The sequence below is a fragment of the Dendrobates tinctorius genome, unplaced genomic scaffold (assembly GCF_039654945.1).
Source record: "Dendrobates tinctorius isolate UK_male_01 unplaced genomic scaffold, ASM3965494v1 ptg000005l, whole genome shotgun sequence".
NCBI lineage: Eukaryota > Metazoa > Chordata > Amphibia > Anura > Dendrobatidae > Dendrobates > Dendrobates tinctorius.
Window position 1 is genome coordinate 35,828,906 of NW_027361673.1, and position 21,368 is coordinate 35,850,273.

At 42.7% G+C, this 21,368-nt stretch overlaps 1 protein-coding gene across 4 annotated transcripts in view; it reads left to right on the forward strand.

Moving 5' to 3' along the window:
* Positions 1-21,368, forward strand: part of DNAJC13 (DnaJ heat shock protein family (Hsp40) member C13) — a 288,549-nt gene that overhangs the window by 40,262 nt on the left and 226,919 nt on the right. For 3 of the 4 annotated variants that reach the window (XR_012231076.1, XM_073569468.1, XM_073569471.1), the window contains exon 2: positions 15,189-15,269. Coding sequence is in view for 3 of the 4 variants with exons in the window: in XM_073569468.1 (XP_073425569.1) it covers positions 15,189-15,269 (81 nt within the window). In the remaining variant the exon portion in view is untranslated. Of the gene's footprint in view, positions 1-12,476; positions 12,540-15,188; positions 15,270-21,368 lie in introns of all 4 variants that reach the window. The other variant, XM_073569478.1, reaches the window with a different exon arrangement.

Sequence of the window (21,368 nt, forward strand, 5' to 3'; positions counted from 1 at the left end):
TTAATAAATTATATATTATATGTAATTTAATAAATTAGCAATGTGTTCCTTTAAGATTGGATGGCAGACCATCTAGTATCAATGAAACAAGGGACAATTACCAAGTGATGTACACGAACCACAGTTGATGAATGTGTGTATAAGAAAAATTAGTAAAAACCAAAGAAAATATAGCAAAAATATTTATTATAGATTCAGACACAATATGCGACTACAATAGATAAAAAACATATAGAAATGTTATAATATGACAAAAGGAACCCGTAGGTGTATTAATACTCTGATACTCATATATTTTTTCATTTTTTATTTTTTTCCTTTTCTGTGTATCACATCACATATTTTGGTGCAGTCATATTTGTCAATTTTATCATTGTGTGTGTGTGTGTGTGTATATATATATATATATATATATATATATATATATATATATATATATATATAAATTTTTTTTTTTGCACTTTTACACATTTTTGTTGCTGTATTTGGGGATTTCATTATATATGCTGAATTTACATCCTATAACAAAACCCTTTTTGTACAGTGGTGAGACTAACATAATATGTTATCAGAGTATTAATACACCTACGGGTTCCTTTTGTCATATTATAACATTTCTATATGTTTTTTATCTATTGTAGTCGCATATTGTCTGAATCTATAATATTATTTTTGCTATATTTTCTTTGGTTTTTACTAATTTTTCTTATACACACATTCATCAACTGTGGTTCGTGTACATCACTTGGTAATTTTCCCTTGTTACATCCAAACGATAGTGAAGTTCTTGCCACACACGGGTAAGGACGTCTGGTGTAACACAGTGAATAACGTCTGTGATTCTCTGTTTTAAGTGATTAATGTCGTCTATTCGTTCAATGTACACATGTTGCTTCACATAACCCCAAAAGTAAAAGTATAAGGGCGTCAGATCCGGGGATCGTGGTGGCCGTGGATTGACAGAAGCCCTGCCTATCCACCGCCGGGGGAATGTTCTATCCAGAAACTCACAAACAATGGTTGGCGTAGTGTGGAGGAGCGCCGTCCTGTTGAAAGATGACACCTTCTGGAAATTGTGGCACTGCATACAATTCCAACATGTCAAGATACGTGTTTGCCGTCACAGACTACTCTGCGAAAAAAAAAATGAGCCCATCACCTTATCATGCATCAGGCCACACCACACGTTCACTTTAGGGGTGTTCCGTTCGTACTCAACGTAGGCATGAGGATGTTCAGCAGCCCATATTCGAACGTTATGTCGATGAACATGCCCACGGTTATGGAAGGTCACCTCATCGCTAAACACAATCTTCTTCAAAAATCTAGCATCATTGTCGATCTCATGATGCATATCTGTAGCAAACGCGCATCGTTTGGGTCTATCCGCCGGTTTGATAGCGTGCAACAACTGTAATTTGTACACTGTAAAACAGAGACGTTTCTTTAACACTTTATGAACTGTAGTCTTGCTTAGGTGTAATGGTCGAGCACACTGCTGAGCAGCTGAAGAATTCTTTAAATGCCCGCCCTCCCTCCCTGACTTTTATGGACTGTACACTTTCCTGTGACTGGTCAAAAGTGCACCATGACTTTACGGACACACTGTGTATTCCATTCACACTGTTTTTAGCCTTCTCTTGGTGGTAAACTATAAATTTGCAAAAAATATAATGAAGAGGCCGCATTGTATGATATCTGTTTATACACTTTGCATTAGGAATAACGATGGAAAGTATAGTGATCGCACTATCTGCTCTGCTGCAAACGCAACTATGGGCATCGCCCTAAGTGTCTGAGTAGAAAGCTAAAGTCCACAGAGCAGGTGGTTTTTTTACCTCCTAAGTGACAAAGGTAATTGATGACCTTCAGCCCTGACCGGTTGTACATCTCAACCTTTGTGTGTTAATGAATAATATTTTTTTTCAATGATCATGACGACAACAATGGTACCAGTATGGAAAATGCCGCCTTGTACCTGGCTCACATGCTGCTGTGGACAGTCAGCACATTTTCTGTTGACTTGTGCTTTCTCATGCATAACTGTGCAATTTGTATGCTGTTTTTATTAGAACGATAGAAGCGATAGAGATACGCAAAGGAAATGAAAAATTGCCTGTACCCCACTGCCAGAAGTCAAAAACTTATTTATTCCAAAAGGTTATAAACACCTCCATTGCTGCATCACATTTAGAACACAAGTTTCTTTTTCAAAGCCTAATTATGGGGTCTCATTTTGCATCTTAAATGCATCCCCAATATGTAAAAATCAGCACTAAAATATGAATGAGATATTCTCCTGATATGTTCAGATTATTATATTTGCTGTATAATTAAAGGGAACCTGTCAGCAGGATTGTGCACAGTAACCTACAGACAGTGTCAGGTCGGCGCCCTTATACTGATTACAGTGATACCTTGGTTGATGAAATCCCTCTTGTGGTTGAGATTTAATCTTTTTTTAGTTTGTAGTTACTGATATGCCCGTGCTTCGGGGCAGCCTGTGGGGGGTCTTCATGTGGTGCTCTGATTAACTATTCATACTGAAGAGTGCTGACAGCACACTGATTCCTCAGTCACCTGCTCCCTAGTTTACATAATGAATATCTGTACATACTTTAAAAAAAAAATGAGAAAAAAAAAAAAACCCTTGTGCAGGCAGATGCCGGCCACGGCACCTGCTCTGCAGCATAATCGCATGTTTTATGTGCCAATAATACACTTTATTCAAGTTATTCAGCTGGGAAGAATGAATAAATTTAAAAATGGCGCTCGCCTGCGCAGCTCTAGACACAGCAGCAGCTACTGCGCAAGCCATTTTAATTTTTTTTTTAATTTTTCCCAGCTGAATAACGTGAATAAAATGTATTACTGGCACATAAAACATGCGATTATGCTATCTACCGTAATCAGAGCACCACATGCAGACCCCACCTCCAGACCTTCCTAAGTGCACGAGCATATCATTAACAAAAAACTGAGATTAAAGAACAACCACAAGACGGATTTCATCAACCAAGGTATCATTGTAATCAGTATAACTGCACAGACCTGACACTGTCTGTAGGTTACTGTGCACAATCCTGCTGACAGGTTCCCTTTTATTTTCAGTTTTGAGTTAATGATATGCTCGTGCTCTGGTGCGGCCTGTGTCTTCATGTGATGGTCTGCTTGGGTATTCATCTGTATGGCTTATGACAGGTCACTGATCCCTCACTAATGAATATAATATGTATTGAAAAAAAAATCCCATTCCACAGTCAGGCGCTTGCGCTGCAGCCTGGTTGCATGTATAATGTGCATTAAATTGTTTAATGTAGTCATATACCGTACATTTATTCTGGGGAAAAAAACCTTTCAAAATGATATCTTAATGCAAACAAATTTTTTCTGGTCGCGTATAGATGCTACTGCACAGGCGTGGACGACGCCATTATGAGAGATTTTTTAAAATCAAAACAAATGTATATGACTAAGTTAAACAATTTAATGCAGATTATACATGTGATCATGCTGCAGGCGCCTGACTGCTGAATGTGATTTCCCCCCCCCCCCCCAATACATTTTATATTCAGTATGTACACTAGGGGACAGGTCAGTGAGGGATCAGTGACCTGTCAGAAGCCCATACTGATGAAGAACCCCCCACAGGCCGCCCCGGAGCACGAGCATATCATTAACTGAAAATAAAGTTTAACAGCAACCACACGACGGATTTCATCAACCAAGGAATCATTGTGATCAGTATAACGGGGCCGACCTGACACTGTCTGTAGGTTACTGTGCACAATCCTGCTGACAGGTTCCCTTTAATAGTAGTAAGTTAATTGTCACATATTGAAACCTGCCAGTAATCTAGTTTGAGGACAGAAGACCTAGTATACTTTGTTTTAGTGAATGGGTCTCCTGTCCCCCTCCCCCAACCCTTATGTGCAGTTGATTAACATTTTCACTGCCAGTTACATGAAGGGCACTTGTATCACTGCTGTGACATCCGGCAAAATGTTTTGATACTGCAGTAATGTTGTGACTGTTCTATTTAGTGCCATCTGAAATATGCCTTCTGATTTGTACTTTTAGGTGGGAGTCACACTAGTGCATAACACTGCCGAGTGCTGTGCAATGTTTTATTGGATAGCACTCTGCCCAATGTTATTCTATGGGGCAGATCACTTCTGTGATTATTTTCTTATACCGGTTCAGCAGAATGCTGCAATTGGCAGCGAGACTCTGCTTGCATTCATGTCTATAGGTGCTTGTGAAACATCGGACTGCACTCTGATGTCATCTGAGTGCAGGGCAATATACGCTGAGACAGGCCATGGAGGAGATGGAGAAATTGCTTTGTCAGTCTCCTCCGCACCTGTGCTGTGATTCTGTGATGTGAGTGGATCAGAGCACAGATCAATGACTCTGCCCATGCTCACTGCTGAACAGGAGCCGAGGGTCATTAGCATATCGCATCCGATGCCATATGCTAGTCTGGATCCTGTCACTCTATACATGCTGGTCAAGTCACAGAAAGAATAAATCAGAGGCTAGCTGCACAAACCATAGTCTGAAAAACACTTTATTTGACTGACGGGTCTCTTGCATGAGAGTCCGTGGAGAAGATGGAAGGCGGCGGTGCCCAGCTAGTCTCTATTGTGCCTGAATGGCTCTTCATTAGTTTTCACTGAAACACTTTGAAGCAATCATGCTGCCAGGTTTTGGTTTATGACGCCCATGACGGGTTTCCTTTAATACCCCCCCAATCTTTCTCCTGTTTCCACTAAATCGTGTGTTTTGTATTGTTGTCTTTATATCATTACTTATTTTCGGTGTGTGCACTAATAACAGTTGTTTTTCATTAGAAAGTTTATAAAGAGTATCAAGAACTGGAACACTTCTCGCTCATCTGATTGTCTTATGTTTTCATTAGTCGTTTACAGTCCATTTACCTGGACCGATCGGCAGTCATTTAAATTCCTGTTTACACAGGCAGACTGCAGTAAATGATGCTCACTGAACGATCTATACTAGACTGCCCAGTGCACCTAGGCTGCCATAGTTCTCAGCACAGTCAGAGGACAAGGCCTCGCCGGGAACAATAATCTTTTATGCTGCACAAAAGATCATTTCACCCGATGAACGATTATTTGGTTGCTTGGTGATCGGCAGCCTGTTTATACAGGAAGACAATCAGGAAACAAGCGTTTTTATCAATGCTTGTTCACTATTATCTTGTAGTGTGAAGGCCTTTTTAGACTGTTTTTTTTTTCCATGTCCTACACAGTTTAATTTATAATGCACAGTTGTTAAATCACATTCGGTGAGTTCCTGAAAGGAATTGAGGGCTGCCACCCTGGATTATATGGGATAGAAGCCCTGATTTCTAATCTTGAAGTCCACCTATTCATTTTCTTGCTATCAATTTTTGATTGACCTATTCAAATAGAAAAACTGGATTTATCACATTCACTGTCAGACAAAATATTATCTGCATCCCGTTTCCTCTTGTCGGGTTTCATTGCCATCATCAGTTTTGCTGAGAAAGTAAATTCTCTTGAAAATTCTTTGCTAAACTTCACATCATGTGTGGTGGAAAATGAGAGAAAATGTTTTGTTGATGAAAATGAACCACATTTTAAGTTTGAGAAATCCATCAAGTTTATGGAAAGACTCAATATTTACAGCGTTGACCCTTATTTTTCAAGACTTCTGCCCTTCGCCTTGTCATTCTGGGTATCCTCTTCTGACCCAAATCCTGACTGAGGACAACACATTCTTGTCAAGTCAGTGCTTGCAGTCTATTACAATTTCTGTGTGTTTTGTTTGTCCACCTGCTTTTTGAGGATAAAGCACAGGTTCCCAATGGGATTTCCTGGCTATGTAACCAAATTTTAATGTTTTTCTTCACTGATTCACTTGGTTATCACTTTTTGTCTTAATCATGCTGGAGAATGCACAGTTTGTCACCAAATTGCTCCTGGATTGTTGGACGAAATAGCCCCTGGATGTTTAGATAACATTCTTTATTCATGGCAGTGTTCTTAGGCAAAATTGTGAGTGAGCCCCCTCCATGGATAAAAATCCACCCCACACATGATTAGTCTCTGGATACTTTACTGTTGACATGACACAGGAATCATATTAGCGCTCACCTTTTCTTTTTTGAACAATCATTCTCCATGATGTCTCCAACAGTGTGAGGGGGCTCCATCAGAGAAAATAACTTTCTCAGTCCTCTGCAATCCAATCTCTGTACTTTCTACAGAATGTAGGATGTTTTCCTTGAAGAGAAGTTGCTTCTTTGCTGCCCTTTTGAGACTAGGGCACCCTCTAAATGCTCTTCACATACAGATTAGAGATGAGTGGATCACTTTGTGTAACCCTGGTCCATGTCAGTGCTCTGTGGCCACTGGCCATGGACATGAGCTGCGTGAATTACCTAACCTTCCGGGTTCCTCGGTGTGGCATTTAATTTGCTGGGCTGACGTGTTGTCCTCTGTACGCCGTGCGGTACACAGGTGACTAAGCACCAGCACAGCTAATCATAAGACATGCCGGGGATCCCGGGAGGTGAGTATAGGTTTTTTTATTTTATCGGGGCCAAACATTTAGATCAAGGAGTTGTCCAAGTAGTACACCTCGTACACACATAGCTCCAGTCCGTAAACCTTGTACACATGCGGCTCTGCTCCATACACCTCATACACACGCGGCTCCACTCCGTACATCTTGTACACACACTGCTCCGCTCCATGCACCTTGTACACACACTGCTCCGCTCCATGCACCTTGTACACACACACTGCTCCGCTCCATGCACCTTGTACACACACACTGCTCCGCTCCATGCACCTTGTACACACACACTGCTCCGCTCCATGCACCTTGTACACACACACACACACACACACACACACACTGCTCCGCTCCATGCACCTTGTACACACACACACACACACACACTGCTCCGCTCCATGCACCTTGTACACACACACACACACTGCTCCGCTCCATGCACCTTGTACACACACACACACACTGCTCCGCTCCATGCACCTTGTACACACACACACTGCTCCGCTCCATGCACCTTGTACACACACGCACTGCTCCGCTCCATGCACCTTGTACACACACGCACTGCTCCGCTCCATGCACCTTGTACACACACGCACTGCTCCGCTCCATGCACCTTGTACACACACGCACTGCTCCGCTCCATGCACCTTGTACACACACGCACTGCTCCGCTCCATGCACCTTGTACACACACGCACTGCTCCGCTCCATGCACCTTGTACACACACGCACTGCTCCGCTCCATGCACCTTGTACACACACGCACTGCTCCGCTCCATGCACCTTGTACACACACGCACTGCTCCGCTCCATGCACCTTGTACACACACACACACTGCTCCGCTCCATGCACCTTGTACACACACACACACTGCTCCGCTCCATGCACCTTGTACACACACACACACTGCTCCGCTCCATGCACCTTGTACACACACACACACTGCTCCGCTCCATGCACCTTGTACACACACACTGCTCCGCTCCATGCACCTTGTACACACACACACTGCTCCGCTCCATGCACCTTGTACACACACACACACACACTGCTCCGCTCCATGCACCTTGTACACACACACACACACACACACACACACACACACTGCTCCGCTCCATGCACCTTGTACACACACACACTGCTCCGCTCCATGCACCTTGTACACACACACACACACACACACACACTGCTCCGCTCCATGCACCTTGTACACACACACACACACTGCTCCGCTCCATGCACCTTGTACACACACACACACACTGCTCCGCTCCATGCACCTTGTGCACACACACACACACTGCTCCACTCCATGCACCTTGTACACACACACACACACACACACTGCTCCGCTCCATGCACCTTGTACACACACACACACACACACACACTGCTCCGCTCCATGCACCTTGTACACACACACACACACACACACACTGCTCCGCTCCATGCACCTTGTACACACACACACACACACACACACACACACTGCTCCGCTCCATGCACCTTGTACACACACACACTGCTCCGCTCCATGCACCTTGTACACACACACACACAGCTCCGCTCCATGCACCTTGTACACACACACACACACACACTGCTCCGCTCCATGCACCTTGTACACACACACACACTGCTCCGCTCCATGCACCTTGTACACACACACACACACACTGCTCCGCTCCATGCACCTTGTACACACACACACACACACACTGCTCCGCTCCATGCACCTTGTACATAAACTTCCCCTCATCCAGCACCATGACAACCAGCACAGCAGAGTCCTGCATACACTTCCCTGATCATGTGACCCTTGACTCCTCCTCTCCTGTGACCACAGAACAGCCATATATGAGCAACCCGAGCAGATGCAGGAGAGGAGCGACATCAGCTTCAGGACCTTTGATGATGTCACGGTCATGTGACTGGTGACATGAACCAGGGAGGGCTTCTTTTCTGGAGTGTGCTGTGCATAGAGAGAATTGTATGGCCCCTTCTGAAATGACAGGTGGGCGTGGCGGCTGATTCGCAGTACGGGAAAACTAAAGTCCCGGCCGGGACAGCGGGTGGGAGTGTCAAAATTGGGACTGTCCCTCTGGTTCCGGGACGGTTGGGAGCAATATGACTTGAATGTGTGGTGAAAAAATGCACCAAAAATGCAGGTGTCATGTTTTGCTGCATTTTTTGTGACCAAACCTGCTCCTATGGAATAGAACGTTTTAAAATAAAGCACTAAACTTATCAGCATGCACAAGAGACAAATCTAGCATGAAAAAATTCAAAAAACAAGGGAGCATGCATTCTTCCTGCAGCTTCTTTCCTGCCAAGAAATCAGGTTTTGCTGCAGAAAAAAATGCTGAAAAAATGCCCAGTGTGAACATACCATTAAACTACTCCAAGAAAAATATGTACTCCAATTATAGTGTGGGGTCACTAGATTTAACCCTTTATCACTCATCTCCTTTTATTATTTTTGTAATTTCTGTAGATGTAGTAGTGACTCTACAACATTACACTTCCCGACCATTATACCTGTGATCAGGTGTGTGCTTTTTCAGCATGTTTTACCCTTTCTAGTTGCTTTTGTCTTTGCTCCCCTTGCCCTTGTCTCACAGACAGCAGGTGCCATTGAATCTTATAAGTGGATTTTCCATCTGGGAGATTACTGTGTCGGGATTAAGTCTTTCCAAGTGACAAATACTTTTTCCGTGGGTTTGATGGATGCATTTATTCACTTCTAGGAAAAAAGAATTCATTGATTGTCTGACGCATTACCTTTTTAACTGGTTTATTCTTATTACTAATGACACTAGCAATGCTGAAGAGAAAACTACGGTCACTCACGGAATAAGGGACTATGGAGCTTGCTGGCCCTAGTCTCTAAAATAGGCCTAGTAGGTTCCAAACGAAGATTGTCCATCCTGAAAATGATTATGTACCACCTTGTGCCCTGATTTCAAAGTTTTTAGGGCTATTTATCAATACTTGCAGAATGAAAAAGTGGAACAGTGGGCGTTGTCTACCTTTGCAGCTAAATTATTTTTATTCCTCCAATGCATGTAATCTTTGGTAGAACATCTACACCTTACAAACCGCCATATGCATTTCCATGGTAACTCGCAACTAATAAACCCTGCGCAGTTTGAACTTGCAGTCATGGGGCCATCCATCTGTTGCTAATGTTTTAACATAAGGTGGTTCGGGGACAGAGGGAAGAAAGTGTGGTCGCAGTATCAGACTTCAGATTTGTGCACTGTAAGTTACCATGAAAACCTATAGCCAGATATCACCTATAGACACAAAATGGGACTTTTTACTAGTGATTTCCTCTGGGAAATCTATAAATAAATGTACTACTTGGATGCTACCGCTGTGTTGACAGTGTTGGACCGTATGGAGACTCTCTGTTGGCAAGAGGAACGGTAGCATGGAGTTGTAAACTTATTCAAACATTTCCAAGAGGAAGTATGACACCATGCCAACTTCTAAGGAAATATTCTCTAAAGCAATTTCGTGGAGAGTTTACAAGGAAAGCTTTCTAAGTGGATTACTTTTTTAATGTAGAATTAATTTTCAGATACTTTTCTGTTTCTGGAATCTTGCTTGTCCGTGAAAGGAGTAATTTGAAGCTGAAAGCCCATCCTGGGAACGTCTTACGAAGATTGCTGCTGGACTTATAACAATAAAGGAAATCTGAAACACAATTATGATAAAATACAATCATAAGGCCCAAATCCATTTTTAAGATTTTTTTTTAAAATATAGCTTTATGCAGTTCTGAAGTTAGCGGTGTTCTGCTCGTCGTCTTATACCCTTATGTAAAAGTGTGCGCCCCCTTCCTGATTTCCTATTCTTTTGTATGTTTGTCACACTTAGGGTTGTTTCACATTCGCGTTTCAGGGCGCAGTGATGGCCTGCGCACGGCCGTCGCTAAGCCCCGCCCCTGCCGCGCCTCCTCCGGTAGCTCCGCCTACCGGCGCATGACACTGCATGCATCCTGCGTCCCCTATCTTTATCACTGGGAACGCAGGCCGTGCGCAGTATGCGTTTGGCGGCGCATTCGTCCTTTTGACGGTGCGCCGAGCGCAACCAAATTGCAGTAGGTTGCGCACGGCCTGCGTCCCCAGTGATAAAGATAGGGAACGCAGGACGCATGCAGTGTCTTGCGCCGGTAGGCGGAGCTACCAGAGGAGGGGCGGCAGGGGCGGGGCTTAGCGCCGGCCATGCGCAGGCCGTCGCTGCGCCCTGAAACGCTAATGTGAAACCACCCTTAAATGTGTCAGATTACCAAACAAATGTAAATATTAGAGAAGATAACACAAGTAGACACAAAATGCAGTTTTTAAATGAAGGTTTTTTATTAATGACAAAAGAAATCCAAACCAACAGGACCCTGTGTGAAAAACTTATTACCCCCTAAACTAATAACTCTTTGGGTCACCTTTAGCAGCAACAACTGCAATCAAGCGTTTGTGATAACTGGCAATGAGTCTTTAAAAATGCTCTGGAGGAATTTTGGCCCACTCATCTTTGCAGAATTGTTCTAATTCAGTCACATTGGAGGGTTTCTGAGCATAAACCGCCTTTTTAATGTCATGCTCACAGCATCTCAATCGTATTAACGTCAGGACTTTGGAGTGGTCTAGTCAAAGTCTTAAGTTTGTTTTTCTTAAACCATTCAGAGGTGGATTTGATGGTGTGTTTTGGATCATTGTTCTGCTGCATAATCCAAGTGCGCTTCAGCTTGAGGTCACAAACAGATGCTGGACTTTCTCCTTCAGGTTTTTTTGCTAGACAGCAGAATTCCTGGTGAGATTTACTACAGCAAGTCTTCCAGGTCTGGAAGCAGCAAAACAGCCCCAGACAATCACACTACCACCACCATATTTTCCTGTTGGTATGATGTTCCTTTTCTGAAATTCTGTGTTACTTCTACGCTAGATATAATGGGACATACACCTTCCAAAAAGTTCAACTTTTGTCTCGTCAGTCCAGAGAGTATTCTCCCAAAAGTCTTGGGGATCATCAAGATGTTTTCTGGCAAATCTGAGAAGAGCCATTATATTTTTATTGCTCAGCAGTGGTTTTCGTTTTGGAACTCTGCCATGCAGGCCACTTTTGCCCAGTCTTTCTTAGGTCGGGGTCACACTTAACATATGGAAAATCCATCTTAGTCTCCCTGCCGAGAGTCGCATGAGTGTTCTCCAAATGGTCATCTGTGTGTGATGCATTTGCAATGCGATGATGCGATTTTCTCACACCTGTGTATCCATATGATATCCGTATGGCATGCGTATGGCTTTACATTTCTCACTTATTTTCCCCATTGAATTTAATGGCTCAATGGGCTGAGGTGAGGAAAATGTGTGCGTATTTGTCGCAAGCTAGACGAATGGTTTGTATGGTGTCTGAGTTTTTCTCGGCACTCGTAGGCTTGCATTGGAGAGTCTTGGACGATATACGTATTCAAAATTGCATCATACTGCAATTTTACACGCACGTCTTATATGCCTGAGAAAAAATACGGTGATGTGAGCTGCCCCTTAGATTAACACTGGTCTGAGTGCTATGCAGTGTTGTCTCTCATAGCACTCATCCGTATTCTACACTAGTGTGACCCCGGCCTTATGGTGGAGTCATGAACACTCTCTTTAACTGAGGCAAGTGAGGCCTGCAGTTCTTTGGATGATATTGTGGGGTCTTTTCTGACCTCTTGGTTAAGTCATTGCTGCGCTCTTGGGGTAATTTTGGTCGGCTGGCCACTCAGGAATGTTTACTACTGTTTTCCCCATTTGTGGATAATGGCTCACACTATAGTTTGCTGGAGTCTCTAAGTCTATGGATTTTTACCTTTTACAGACTACTTGATCTCAATTACTTTGTTTCTCATTTTTTCTAGAATTTCTTTAGTTCACAGCATGATGTCTAGCTTTTGAGGATTTTCTGGTTTACTTCACGTCAGGTAGGTCCTATTTAAGTTATTTCTTGATTGAGAACAGATGTCGTAGTAATCAGGCCTGCGTGTGGCTAGGGAAATTGAACTCTGTTTCCCAAAGATGTGATAAACCACAGTTAGGGTACCGTTACACTTAGCGATGCACCAGCGATCCCGACAACGATATGGATTGCTGGTGCATCGCTAAGTGGTCACTAGTGAGCTGCCACACAGGCAGATCTCACCAGCGACATCGCTGGGGTCGGGGGTCGCTACTTACCTGTCAGACGCGGCGATCCTGACGTCCTCCTGCCCGTGTCCACGCGTCGCTCGTTGGCGCCACAGGAAGCGCCCGACGAGAAATGATCCAGGACCTTCTCGCGCGACCAGCGATAACCAGCGGGGGAGCCGGTCGGAGGTAAGTATCACATGTAGCGATATCGCTAGCAATATCGCTGCTACGTCACAAAATCGGTGACTTTACAGCGATATTGCTAGCGATATCGCAGTGTGTAACGGGGGCTTTAATTGTATGTTTTAAGGAGGGATGCAATCACTTTTTCACACAGGTCCCTGAATGGAATGGATTTATTTTTTCCTTTAATAATAAAGACCTTCATTTAAAAACTGCATTTTGTGTCTCTTTATGTTATCTTTGTCTAATATTTAAATTTGTTTGGTGATCTGAAACATTTGTGTGACAAACCTGCAAAAGAATCGGAAATCATGAAGGGGCAAACGCTTTTTCACACAGCTGTATGTCTATGACTGAGCTACAGTCCAGAATATTATCATCTAGTAACTCCCTCTGTGAACTTATTAACTGAGGAATCGTAAACAGTATGGTTATTCTTTAAAAATGCCTGTGGTTAATGTTTATGCCTAGTGGGCTTGTTGGGGCATATGGGCTGTCTGCTCTTAGTACAATGTCCTTTTGTTTAGGATATTTATTGTAGAAGCCTATAATATAGTTTGATATTGGAAGGCTAAAATCTCATCTTCAGAAAATCGCTCACATTTCTGTGACTAAGCATCTGTAATTTTAGGAGAAACTGTTTTGTGACACATTTTGTTGTGGGCTTGCCACTAATTTTGCTAAGAAGTAAGGTCCTCTCTGATAGTACCTGCCTACTTCTGATCTTGTGAGAGGTACCATACTTTTTTGTACAAAAGCAAAGTTAGTAGAAGACCTGCAACTGTATAGGTTGTTGTAGGCTAAGGCCTCATGCAGACGTCTGTGCAAATTGGTCCGTTTTGGGACCGCAATGCACAGACTGGCTGCGGCTCACCCAAATGGAGCATGATGGCTTTATGTATTTCTGTGAGGCTGCCACACTCAGATTGCGAGACTCATGGCCAGTCCGTGCATTGCGGTCCAAAATTGAACCTATTTGCATGGACGTCTGTATGAGCCGTGAGATTGTTGTGTTGGGTTAATCATCCCCATATGTACCCATTCAGCTATTTGGCATTATGCTGTTGCAGTAATTGTAATTTAATATTCTGCTGCCCAGATATAGTGTGAGCTTTGGTTTTGTGTTTGAGTCACCTCAAGGCTGATAAAGAAAAGTACCTCAGTTTTGGCAAGCTGGTGATAGAAATTGAACAGACGTAATTAGCAAGCAGTGGAGAACATCTTATCTAAAAAATGTGAAGAGCAGTGGTGTCATTAACCGTATATATGTGCTAAATGTGTTCAGTGAACATGGCGAACAACATACCACCAGACCAGGTAGTGGTCGAGCCTGTATTACAGCTAGGCCCAGTTCATTATGGTTATCTGTAAATATAGATGTGGGTGATGGTCTGTCATCCTGGGAATCACTAGAATGAAAGGTCTGTGTGATATACAAAGAGCCATTCCCTGCTGTTTTAACTCGTATATATTTGGATCCCCGAGACCAATATTACAATTTTCGCAAAGTATGACTACACCTAGCTAAACAATAGGTACTAAAGCCTCCAGGACTGCGCGTGTCACAACAGTACCAGCTATGTTTCCTTTTATGGTACTGCAGGAAGCATTCTCGTTGGTTGTGGGCTGTACAGGATTGGCCTTTTGCTGGGATGGTGCCACTTCCAGTTGAAGGTAGATTGCCAAAACATGCGTTGGTGTGGACATCATCTTAGCAGACGAGAACATTTTTGGCTATGCATCTATTTCTTCCTTTTGGGGTGAACATATTTCAACATGTTATTACTGATTGACTTCTGGGTTGTTTGTCCCTGTTGATGATATGTTCACATGTTGCATTTTTTTAATGAGTTTTTTACCCTACTTAAAAACGCAGCATATTTCTACACTTGCACAGGGAATGAAATTATTTCTTTTTAGAGCAGCATTGATTCAATGGTGGTGTACATGAGGAGGGGTTACATACAGGATACTAATATACGGTGACAAATCTCTCTCTTTCTTCTCCCCCCGGCAGCGGTTCCTTTAAAATTCTTCCTTTGACGGATCCGTTAAAATAACGGTCCGGTGACAAACGTTGTGGTTAGTACAGGAACGGATGCGCTATCCGCCATTCTAGCGGATTTTGACTGAAGAAAAAAACTGGTGTGTGAAACAGGCCTACGTGAAATGTTTTTATTATATACTAGATTTATTTCCTTTTGTGACTTCTTTATTGGTAAACGGAGATTACTTACACGTATTTTTCTTTATTTTTTTAGGCCTCCATGCAAAATGAATATAATTCGAGAGAACAAGGATCTAGCCTGTTTCTATACAACAAAACATTCCTGGAGGGGAAAGTAAGTTATTTCAGTGACCACAATTGGGAGCAATTCTTTAATTTGTCATCTAAACCTGAAGCAGTAATGTTTAACAGTCAGTGATCAGAGGCATTAGGCTCTTATCTCTACCTCACACCTTTATGTGCTGTCATATACTTGACAGCACATCCATAAGCACTAGGCTTCTCTTAAAGGGAATCTGACACCCCATTTTTGGCCTATAAGCTGTGGCCACAGCCATCAGGGGCTTATCTACAGCATTCTGTAATGCTGTAGATAAGCCCCCGATGTAACCTGAAAGATGATAAAAATGAGTTAGATTATACTCACCCCGGGGTCTGGTGCCTCCCATCTTCTAGGGATGACATCCTCCTTCTTACTTCTGCCGTGGCTCCTGCGCAGGCGTACTTTATCTGCCCTGTTAAGGGCAGAGTAAAGTACTGCAGTGCACAGCCCCGGACCTCTGACCTTTCCCGGCGCCTGAGCACTGCAGTATTTTACTCTGCCCTCAACTGGGCAGATAAAGTACGCCTGCGCAGGAGCCACGGCAGAAGTAAGGAGGAGGACATCGTCGCTAAAAGATGGGAGGTGCCGGACTGCGACACCCACCGCACCATGGTGAGTATAATCTAACTTGTTTTTCTTATCTTTCAGGTTACATCGGGGGCTTATCTACAGCATTACAGAATGCTGTAGAAAAGCCCCTGTTGGCGGTGGCTGCAGCTTTTAGGCCAAAAATGGGGTGACATTCCCTTTAAAGGGAACCTGTACCCAAATTCATGCTTTTCAACCCATGGGCACCATGAATCGGACCCATCTGGCGTTTCAGAGAAATATATTTTAAACATATGGCTCCAGATGATTGACAGGTTTCCAGCGATGGATAGCATTTTTAAGAGAAAAATATACCAGTCTGTGCTGCAGCAAACCACTGGCAGCATGAATCCGCTAACAGGTTCCCTTTAATAGCTATATGCACTTTGCAAGAAGATGCATTCACTTTTGAAAAATAGCCTCCTGGTGGCTCAGTGGTTAGCACTGTAACCCTGCTGCACTCTGGTCCCAAAATTACGAAATTTGACTACATCTGTATGAAGTTTGTATGGGTTTTCCTCTCATCAGCTTTCTATTACACTCTAAAATGCATGATAATAGTATTCTTGAGAATTTTTGTGTAATAGGACAGAAATAAGATGAGTATAGCCCCTGACATGAGTAATGGCAGCTGTTGTACAGTGGGATATGTTGGAGCTCTGTAACCAGAGGTAAATGTAGATCACCTGTTTGACAATGTGAATGGTAAAGTTCAGTTTTCAACTTATTTATGAGTTTCAAGGAGGAATAACAGAGAAAATGCAGTTAACAGTTTTTAGAAAAGATTCACCAGATTTTGACAAGAAGTAAAACTATCTACTAAAACATGTCAGGAGAGGAGGTGAAGGGAAAATTACACACGTGGTCAAAATTGTTGGTACCCCTCGATTCATGTTGGAAAAACCCAAAATGGTCACAGAAATAACTTGAATTTGGCAAAAGTAATAATAAATTAAAAATCTATGAAACTCAACAAATGAAAGTCATACATTGCTTTTCAACCATGATTCCACAGAATTTTAAAAACTAACTCATGAAATAGCCCTGGACAGAAATGATGGTACCCCTGAAAATAATGTGACAAAAGGGACATGTTAAATCAAGGTGTGTCCACTAATTAGCATCACATGTGTCCACAATCTTTGAATCAGTGAGTGGGTCTGTATAGAGGGCTACAGATACTCACTGTGCTGTTTGGTGACATGGTGTGTATCACACTCAACATGGACCAGAGGAAGCGAAGGAAAGAGTTGTCTCAGGAGATTAGAAAGAAAATTATAGACAAACATCTTAATGGTAAAAGTTATAAGGCCATCTCCAGGCAGCTTGATGTTCCTGTGACTACAGTTGCACATATTAGTCAGTAATTTAAGCTTCATGGGACTGTAGCCAACCTCATTGGACATGGTTGCAGGAGGAAAATTGATGACAAATCAAAGAGACAGATAATACGAATGGTAACAAAAGAGCCCAGGAAAACTTCTAAACAGATTAAAGGTGAACTTCAAGCTCAAGGAACATCAGTGTCCAATCACACCATCCGTTGTTGTAAGAGCCGTAGACTTTATGGGAGACGACCAAGGAGGTCACCATTGTTGGAAAAAAAAATCATAAAAAAGCCAGGCTGGAATTTGCCAAACTACATATTGACAAGCCACAAAGTTTCTGGGAGAATGTCCTATGGACAGATGAGGCAAAAATGAAACTTTTTGCCAAGGCACATCAGCATGTTCACAGATGGAAAAATGAAGCATATCAAGAAAGGAACACTGTCCCTACTGTGAAACATGGAGGCGGCTCTTATGTTCTGGGGCTGCTTTGCTGCATCTGGCAGAGGGTGTCTGGAATCTGTGAAGGTTACAATGCAATCTCAAGACTATCAAGGGATTCTAGAGAGAAATGTGCTGCGCAGTGTCAGAAAGCTTGGTTTCAGTCGCAGGTCATGGGTCTTGCAACAGGATAATGACACTAAACACACAGCTAAAACACCCAGGAATGGCTAAGCGGAAAACACTGGACTATTCTGAAGTGGCCGCCTATGAGCCCTGACCTAAATCCTATTGAGCATCTTTGGAAAGAGCTGAAACATGCCGTCTGGAAAAGGCAACCTTCAAACACGAGACAACTGGAGCAGTTTGCTCTTGAGGAATGGGCCAAAATACCTGTTGAGAGGTGCAGAAGTCTCATTGACACTTACAGGAATCGTTTGATTGCAGTGATTGCCTCAGAAGTTGTGCAACAAAATATTAAGTTAAAATCACATACCATAGAAAAAAAATCAGGACAAAGGCACAGCTGTATGACCTCGGGTTAATGAAGCTGCACACACATCAGGGAATACGGGTGCCACTTCCAGTTGAAGCACAATGTAAGCGTGAAACGATCGTAGTCTGTATTTGCTCCATCGTTTTATCTGCCTGCTGTTGGTATGATGATGTCACAATAAAGGATTTTTTTGCACGGGACGGATTGTGCCTATCTGCTTTCTTCTCTATGGAAAATATTAAGTTAAGGGTATCATCATTTGTGTCCAGGCCTATTTCATGATTTTTATTTTTTTAATTTCTGTGGAAGCATGGTTAAAAAACAATGTCTGACTTTCATTTTTTCATTTTCATAGATTTTTAATTTATTACTTTTGTCAGATTCAAGTTATTTCTGTCACCATTGTGGCTTTTTCTGTCATTAAACGTGAGGTACCAACAATTTTCACCACGTGTGTATAAATATATGTGAAAACTAGACAGTTTAGTATAAGAGTCTAGCCCAAACTAGCAGAAAATATATCCTGTATATAAAGGGGTTATCCAGGTCACTTTATGTGATTGCAGACTTCTGATTCATGACGGTGTGCATTTCTCCGATAATGCCAGAGCGAGCGGCCAAATGACATGACGATTAATCTCATCTGGCTTCTCTCATTGGAAGTGAATTGAATGAAGCTGATCTCGTGTAGTTGGCACGTGAGCGCATGTGTGTACGTTGCATGCAGGCAGTCATGTGAGCGCTCGCTTCGGCAATACTGGGGCATCACTCGCTGTCACGAATCAGACGTTTGCTCATATAGTGACTCTTCAGACTTTGCTCTGAAACATGGACATTCTCCTTAAGGGAGAACTAGTTTGAGACCTGCAGCATTCTTTAGATATTATCAAAAAATGAGGAAGCACTATGTGGAAACAAAAGCCGAGAACAATTTCTTTTCTTCAGCATTGACTAACATTTCTTTGAATATTACACAACCGGGAAGAGCGTGAATTATGTTGTTCTCCAATTTAGCCTCATTACTTGCTGATATCACTGTAATGTTTCTTTACTGGTAAAGGAAGGCAAATATTGTTTCAGTGTAAAAATGGGGTAGGGAAGAAACTGGTCATGCCAAGTGTTTCTCCTGCAGGGTCGGTGCGTATTTGATATATCCATAATGATGCCACAAACCAGATTAAAAAATAAATGCAAATTTTGGGCAAGTGTTAATAATGTAGATGAAAATGAAGTGATCGCTTTGCGCTTACTTTTTCACTTTGGCAATTTATTGAATGGAATCTGTCAGTAGGATTCCACACTCCAAACTACTTATTCGGTCTATACAAAAAGTCTACACACCCCTGTTACAATACCAGGTTTATGTCTCGTAAAAAAATACCAAGAATCATTTCAGAACTCTTTGCACCTTTACTGATGCCCACAATCTGTATAAATACACTGAGGGAAAAAAGTGAAAGGTAAAAATAAAGAACTAAAATAATGTGGCTGTAGCAATATGCACACTTTTTATACCAATACTTTGTTGAAGCCGAATTAGAATTTATGGCCATATTCAGTTTTTTGTGTTAGGAGACTATTAGCATGTTGCCTCTAAAATTGGGTCTTTTCGTGCAGTAGTGCTCCAAATCTGTCAGATTACGAGGGCATCTGCTGTGTACCATGCCTTTTTCAGGTCACACACATTTTTTCATTTGGGTACTGGCCTGGGCTCTGGCTTCTGGTGTATACATTGTTTTAATGTGAAGCAAAAAAAAGAAATATGCAGCACTCACCAATGTAGCTGAAAAACTGTGAGTCTTTATTTCACATATTTTCCATGAAATGTGTGGACATGCAGGACGTGGAGGAATGCTAGGGGAGGGAGGTGCCGTTTTGCGATTACTCGCTTCTACGGGTCCAGTACACCTGGACCCGTAGAAGCGAGTAATTGCGAAACGGCCGTTGTCCGGCACCTCCCTCCCCTAGCATTCCTCCACGTCCTGCATGTCCACACATTTGATGGAAAATATGTATAATAAAGACTCACAGTTCTTCAGCTACATTGGTGAGTGCTGCATATTTCTTTTTTTGCTTCACATTGAAATATTCATGTTTTTTCATGCAAGCACCTCCATTTTTTGTCTGAATCATATGCCGCAATACTTCAGATAAAGAGCTCCGTCTGGTAATGTGGTGATTTGTGTGCCCTAGTATGCCGTTCATCTGTTTGCTCTTTGCTGGAATACATTATTTTGTTGATTTGGAAGTTTGCTTAGGGTCATTGTTGTGCTGAAAGATACCATTGCCCCTCAAACTTTTAGCAGAGGCTTGAAGGTTTTGTTGCAAAATTGACTATTTGGAACTGTTCATAATTCCCTACATCTTGACTAAAGTTCCAACTGCTGAAAATCCTAAAGCATAATGCTGCTTCCACCATGCTTCTCTGTGGGTATTGTGTTCTTTTGTGGATGGGCAGTGTTACCTTTTTGAATTATGACCAAAAAAATTAACCTATATTGTGTCAGACCTTAACATTTTTTCCCACATGCTTTTGGCAGACTTGATAGTAGGAATTTGTTGTCACATGCAGTACAGAACCATTACTTTCCAGAAATTCCTGCATCTCCTTCATTGTTGCTGTTGGCCTCTTGCCAGTCTCCTGGATGTATTTTGTTCTCGTCTTTTCATCAATTTTTGAGGGACTTGCAGTTCTAGGTAATGTCACTGTTGTGCCAAATTTTAAGCCACTTCTTTAGTCTTCCATGGCATATCTAATACCTTGGAAATATTTTTGTATCCTTTGCTTGACCGATATCTTTCAACAAGGAGATGCCTTTCCTGTGTTGTAAGCTGTTTACAGACCATGTCTTTTGCTAAAAAATGTGACTAAGAAAATGTCAGGAAAATCCTACTACAACAGCTAAACTATGACTGCTATTTAACATGAGTTTAAATGTGATTGTCTCATTCTGAACTCAACCGCATGCCCAATTTTCCCGTCTCCCATGACGGCACACATGAGAGAGGGGATCCGCCCAGTCAGGACAGGAACCCTGCTGAAGATAAAAGGGGTGGTACCTCTCCCTCGCTTCAGTTGGGTTTCCTGTCCTGACAGGGACCCGTGTACTGAAGAACAAGTACCTGCCCCTCTCTCGTGCCGGCGTGGAAGAACAAGCAGGGTCCTGGGCGCTGTGCGTCGGGAGGGGGAAGCGCCGTCCGCAGGTCCCACGGGGACTCAGCGTCCATGCGGGCCCAGATGCAACACGACCTGGGGTC